This window comes from Mytilus californianus, unplaced genomic scaffold (assembly GCF_021869535.1).
Source record: "Mytilus californianus isolate M0D057914Y unplaced genomic scaffold, xbMytCali1.0.p SCAF_11, whole genome shotgun sequence".
Lineage (NCBI taxonomy): Eukaryota > Metazoa > Mollusca > Bivalvia > Mytilida > Mytilidae > Mytilus > Mytilus californianus.
The window spans coordinates 31,537,288-31,543,878 of record NW_026262593.1 but is presented as its reverse complement, the minus strand read 5'-3'; the positions used below and the strand labels follow the sequence as shown (position 1 = coordinate 31,543,878).

The 6,591-nt window shown below is 34.3% G+C and overlaps 1 protein-coding gene across 1 annotated transcript; it reads left to right on the top strand.

The window, feature by feature from the left end:
* Positions 1 to 832: 832 nt before the first annotated feature.
* LOC127720868 (protein piccolo-like) lies at positions 833 to 3,370 on the top strand. The gene is made up of 4 exons (XM_052227613.1): positions 833 to 901; positions 1,239 to 1,310; positions 1,497 to 1,937; positions 3,086 to 3,370. Exons 1-4 carry the CDS (start codon positions 833 to 835, stop codon positions 3,368 to 3,370), a joined length of 867 nt encoding a protein of 288 aa, XP_052083573.1.
* The last annotated feature ends 3,221 nt before the right edge of the window (positions 3,371 to 6,591 follow it).

Sequence of the window (6,591 nt, the reverse complement as noted above, 5' to 3'; positions counted from 1 at the left end):
GGAAAGGTATCAAGATCAAATGATGAACATGGAAGGTTTATGAACTCATCAACAGACAAAATTAAAAAGCTCGGAAATGAATTAAGGAAGGAAGCTATCAACCTGAATAACGAACTTTCAAACCTAAAGAAGACAATGGCAGAAAACGAAAAAAAATTTAGGACTGAACTCTGCAGTTTGAAGAAAGAAAAATTTGACATGAAGAGAAAATGTGAAAGATATGAAAGAGTGCAACAATTTGAACTGGAAATGTCACTCTTGGATGACTCAATAGAAGAAAAGAATATTAAACTTGAAGAGTGTTCTTTTACAAGTACACCAATGAAGAAAAATGATGAAGCCTCTACGAGTGCCATCACGAAGAATGATGATCAAGCCTCTACACGTGCCATCACAAAGAATTTTGATGAAGCATCTACAAGTGCCATCACAAAGAAAGATAACAAAGCATCTACGAGTGCAGTCACAAAGAATGTTAATGGAAAGACCAAAGACAAATGATCGATCAATAGAAAAAACTTAGTTCCAGAGCTGATATTGCAAACTGAATTGTACTTTTTATGTTGTTAATTAATTAACTTAGTTGCAGAGCTGACATTGCAAACTGTACTTTTTGTGTTGTTAATTTATATACTTGTACACAAAGAATGTACTTTGTAAAATTTATGTATTTGATAGTAATAAAGTTTTTTTTTTTTAGTGAATGGATAACCCGGTGATGTTTTCATGACTAAAATCAGGACAGTATGGAATTGATTGGTGCAAAGTAACAGAATATAGTGGCAACTCAAATTATATAGAAATAATACTTTGTGAAATCACACTATTTATCATGGGGAAGTTTGAAAAGAAGTCCGAAAAGACATTACAATTGGAAAGAAAACGGAAGAAAGAGTCATTGGTATGTACCTCAAATGTTGCCTTTTCAAGGCTCTTTAATCAAACATTTATAAAAGTGACCAAGGAGGAGCAGAATGGGGGGGGGGGGGGGGGGGGGGGTCTAAGAAATTAAGTTAAGAGGGGATGTGACGTGTTAAAATCGGCAAGTGGAGTGAAATGTGAAAATTTCACTAAAAATCATCATATTTATGCCACTTTTGCATGTGGTGGGTACGCCCCTTATGAATACATGTTATGCAATATTAGATAACAATGCATTACAATATAAAACTTGTGTAAAAGGTATCCTGAAAATTGCATGTACATGTATAGTTAGTTGCCTATGCTTTTGTTTTTAGGTTGATACCATTAAAGGAGGACAACAAAACTCAATGGCTACAGAACCAGGTCCAGAGAAATATTCCAACAAGGTAATTGTGTTAAGAATCCTGAAAATTTCCCATTTTACAGCAAGACTTTACAAATATTTAACATACTCATTGAATGAAAGAGTTTTATGAATCTGAAAACTGGCTTAGAAATGTTTTGAGGTTTTCTCATACCTTTATGCAGATAATTCTTTCTGAAGTATAAATCAAGAACGTATGTTTTTTTAGGTTCCTACCACCAAACAGCAGGTCCTAGTTTCAACTAAGCAACTACAGAACATGAAAAAGCCATTTGAAGTGACACAGCTGGGTCCATCCAAATCACTTCCAGCGAAAACAGGACCAGATAAACAACAGGGTCCATCTAAACCACATGCAGCCAAAACAAAACCAGATAAACAAAGGGGTCCATCCAAACCACGTCTAGCGAAAAAAGAACCAGATGAACAACCAGGTCCATCCAAACCACATGCAGCCAAAACAGAACCAGATAAACAACGGGGTCCATCCAAACCATATCAAGCGAAAACAGAACCAGATCAACAACCAGGTCCATCCAAACCACGTTCAATTAAGCCATGTTACATGAAACAAGCACATGTACCCTCCTTTGTGAGACAACCCATTGCAACGACAACCAAACCAAGTCCTGTGGCACTTCCTAAAGAGGTATAAATATGTATTGAAAGCTCTTTTATGTTCAAATGATTCATCTGTCTGTCTATCTGTGTAGAAAGTAAAAACTAGGCAACCAAGATTCTAACTTGAAATTTAATGGACAATTAGAAGACCAAGAAAAACACCCACCAACAAAACGAGGAACATTCAGTAACGAAATGAAATATGAACACAAAATAACTAAAAATAGAAATAGAAAAAATTATGTCATGTTCATATTTCAAAAATGCCTTGATCAGATGTACTTAATGATACTTGGAGATACTGTTGCCCATTATTGGAAGGTGAGTTATGATTGTGAGAAGAGTACAATGTGAAAGGCATAGTCTTAGAATATGTTTAATTGCTGGTTTCAGATGATAAATAATATATCCTTGTTTATGATGATATTTTTTTACATCTTATCAAACATACTTTGTATTTGATTTTATATAATGTCTTTGATTATATTCCAGATCTTGAAAGTTCACACAGTCCCAAAAAACTACAAAATACCAAAACAAAGTCCAGTGGATAAAGATGAAAATAAGGTATTAGTTAAATCATTTCATGTTTATCTAAAGCAGGAGTTTATTCTACCCTCATGTAGAAATTACAGGGAATCTGTAAATATCTGTTGTTTTGAAAATCATGTCTATTGATATAACAGATCTGTCTAGTCTCTTGCAAGTCAAATCTCACACAAAAGTCTGATAAAAACTTGACAGTCCTGATAAAATTTGTTATTTGTTCTTATGGATATTGCCGATACTGAGATGAATACCTCTTATCAAAAGAAACATGAACAAAAATCAAAGTCAAATTGATTGGGTTTGACGTACACAAGAATCTAGGAATTTTAATTATGGTTTGGTCATGATAACTTCTATCCCTATTGCTATCTCTCTCTGGCTACTGTTTTCCTGTTAGCTTTTCTGATGTCATTCATTCACATCAACCACTTCTAGAGAATAAAGCCTTTCAATTTTGAGGGTTTTGAATTTTTTGGTTTGCAATAAGGATCATTTTGGTCATTTCGCTGGTTGTCGTTACTATTTAGTTAATTTCTGGTTTTTCCAGACTAGTTATATAAATTCTTAGTAGTATCTCAACTTTTCTCTCATCCCTTAAAAAATTAATTGACATCTTATCTCTTTCAGCCTTCCATGAGTAGAACAGATTACTTCAGGACTTATATGCAGAATAGAAGGAAAAGTAGGAGATTCACTTTCAAACAAGTGTTAGATAAAAGGAACAAACGAAAGAATGATAGTTATAATCAAGATAAAAATGCACGAGGATCAAAAGCTCTAAAGGACAAACATCAAGATGAACAATACAGGCAAAATGAAAGAGACATTGATGGGAAAGCTGGAAAATTGAACAGACTTGATGAACAATACAGGCAAAAGGAAAGAGACATTGATGCAAAAGCTAGAAAATAAAACAGACTTGATGTTCAGTTTAAAAGCAATGAAACTGAGTGTGAAACCAAAGCTCGTAAGAGAAAAAGACTTGATGAACAATACAGGCGAAATGAAAGAGACATTGATGCGAAAGCTAGAAAATTGAACAGACTTGATGTTGAGTTTAAAAGCAATGAAACTGAGCGGGAAACTAAAGCTCGTAAGAGAAAAAGACTTGATGAACAATAGAGGCGAAATGAAAGAGACATTGATGCGAAAGCTAGAAAATTGAACAGACTTGATGTTGAGTTTAAAAGCAATGAAACTGAGCGGGAACCTAAAGCTCGTAAGAGAAAAAGACTTGATGAACAATACAGGCAAAATGAAAGAGACATTGATGTGAAAGCTAGAAAATTGAAAAGACTTGATGAACAATACAGGCAAAAGGAAAGAGACATTGATGCAAAAGCTAGAAAATTAAACAGACTTGATGTTCAGTTTAAAAGCAATGAAACTGAGTGTGAAACCAAAGCTCGTAAGAGAAAAAGACTTGATGAACAATACAGGCAAAAGGAAAGAGACATTGATGCGAAAGCTAGAAAATTGAACAGACTTGATGCTGAGTTTAAAAGCAATGAAACTGAGCGGGAAACTAAAGCTCGTAAGAGAAAAAGACTTGATGAACAATACAGGCAAAATGAAAGAGACATTGATGTGAAAGCTAGAAAATTGAAAAGACTTGATGAACAATACAGGCAAAAGGAAAGAGACATTGATGCAAAAGCTAGAAAATTGAACAGACTTGATGTTGAGTTTAAAAGCAATGAAACTGAGCGGGAAACTAAAGCTCGTAAGAGAAAAAGACTTGATGTACAATACAGGCAAAATGAAAGAGACATTGATGTGAAAGCTAGAAAATTGAAAAGACTTGATGAACAATACAGGCAAAAGGAAAGAGACATTGATGCAAAAGCTAGAAAATAAAACAGACTTGATGTTCAGTTTAAAAGCAATGAAACTGAGTGTGAAACCAAAGCTCGTAAGAGAAAAAGACTTGATGAACAATACAGGCGAAATGAAAGAGACATTGATGCGAAAGCTAGAAAATTGAACAGACTTGATGTTGAGTTTAAAAGCAATGAAACTGAGCGGGAAACTAAAGCTCGTAAGAGAAAAAGACTTGATGAACAATAGAGGCGAAATGAAAGAGACATTGATGCGAAAGCTAGAAAATTGAACAGACTTGATGTTGAGTTTAAAAGCAATGAAACTGAGCGGGAACCTAAAGCTCGTAAGAGAAAAAGACTTGATGAACAATACAGGCAAAATGAAAGAGACATTGATGTGAAAGCTAGAAAATTGAAAAGACTTGATGAACAATACAGGCAAAAGGAAAGAGACATTGATGCAAAAGCTAGAAAATTAAACAGACTTGATGTTCAGTTTAAAAGCAATGAAACTGAGTGTGAAACCAAAGCTCGTAAGAGAAAAAGACTTGATGAACAATACAGGCAAAAGGAAAGAGACATTGATGCGAAAGCTAGAAAATTGAACAGACTTGATGCTGAGTTTAAAAGCAATGAAACTGAGCGGGAAACTAAAGCTCGTAAGAGAAAAAGACTTGATGAACAATACAGGCAAAATGAAAGAGACATTGATGTGAAAGCTAGAAAATTGAAAAGACTTGATGAACAATACAGGCAAAAGGAAAGAGACATTGATGCAAAAGCTAGAAAATTGAACAGACTTGATGTTGAGTTTAAAAGCAATGAAACTGAGTGTGAAACCAAAGCTCGTAAGAGAAAAAAACTTGATGAACAATACAGGCAAAATGAAAGAGACATTGATGCGAAAGCTGGAAAATTGAACAGACTTGATGTTGAGTTTAAAAGCAATGAAACTGAGCGGGAAACTAAAGCTCGTAAGAGAAAAAGACTTGATGTACAATACAGGCAAAATGAAAGAGACATTGATGTGACAGCTAGAAAATTGAAAAGACTTGATGAACAATACAGGCAAAAGGAAAGAGACATTGATGCAAAAGCTAGAAAATAAAACAGACTTGATGTTCAGTTTAAAAGCAATGAAACTGAGTGTGAAACCAAAGCTCGTAAGAGAAAAAAACTTGATGAACAATACAGGCAAAATAAAAGAGACATTGATGCGAAAGCTAGAAAATTGAACAGACTTGATCTTGAGTTTAAAAGCAATGAAACTGAGCGGGAAACTAAAGCTCGTAAGAGAAAAAGACTTGATGAACAATACAGGCAAAATGAAAGAGACATTGATGTGAAAGCTAGAAAATTGAAAAGACTTGATGAACAATACAGGCAAAAGGAAAGAGACATTGATGCAAAAGCTAGAAAATTAAACAGACTTGATGTTCAGTTTAAAAGCAATGAAACTGAGTGTGAAACCAAAGCTCGTAAGAGAAAAAGACTTGATGTACAATACAGGCAAAATGAAAGAGACATTGATGTGAAAGCTAGAAAATTGAAAAGACTTGATGAACAATACAGGCAAAAGGAAAGAGACATTGATGCAAAAGCTAGAAAATAAAACAGACTTGATGTTCAGTTTAAAAGCAATGAAACTGAGTGTGAAACCAAAGCTCGTAAGAGAAAAAAACTTGATGAACAATACAGGCAAAATAAAAGAGACATTGATGCGAAAGCTAGAAAATTGAACAGACTTGATGTTGAGTTTAAAAGCAATGAAACTGAGCGGGAAACTAAAGCTCGTAAGAGAAAAAGACTTGATGAACAATACAGGCAAAATGAAAGAGACATTGATGTGAAAGCTAGAAAATTGAACAGACTTGATGTTGAGTTTAAAAGCAATGAAACTGAGTGTGAAACCAAAGCTCGTAAGAGAAAAAGACTTGATGAACAATAGAGGCGAAATGAAAGAGACATTGATGCGAAAGCTAGAAAATTGAACAGACTTGATGTTGAGTTTAAAAGCAATGAAACTGAGCGGGAACCTAAAGCTCGTAAGAGAAAAAGACTTGATGAACAATACAGGCAAAATGAAAGAGACATTGATGTGAAAGCTAGAAAATTGAAAAGACTTGATGAACAATACAGGCAAAAGGAAAGAGACATTGATGCAAAAGCTAGAAAATTAAACAGACTTGATGTTCAGTTTAAAAGCAATGAAACTGAGTGTGAAACCAAAGCTCGTAAGAGAAAAAGACTTGATGAACAATACAGGCAAAAGGAAAGAGACATTGATGCGAAAGCTAGAAAATTGAACAGACT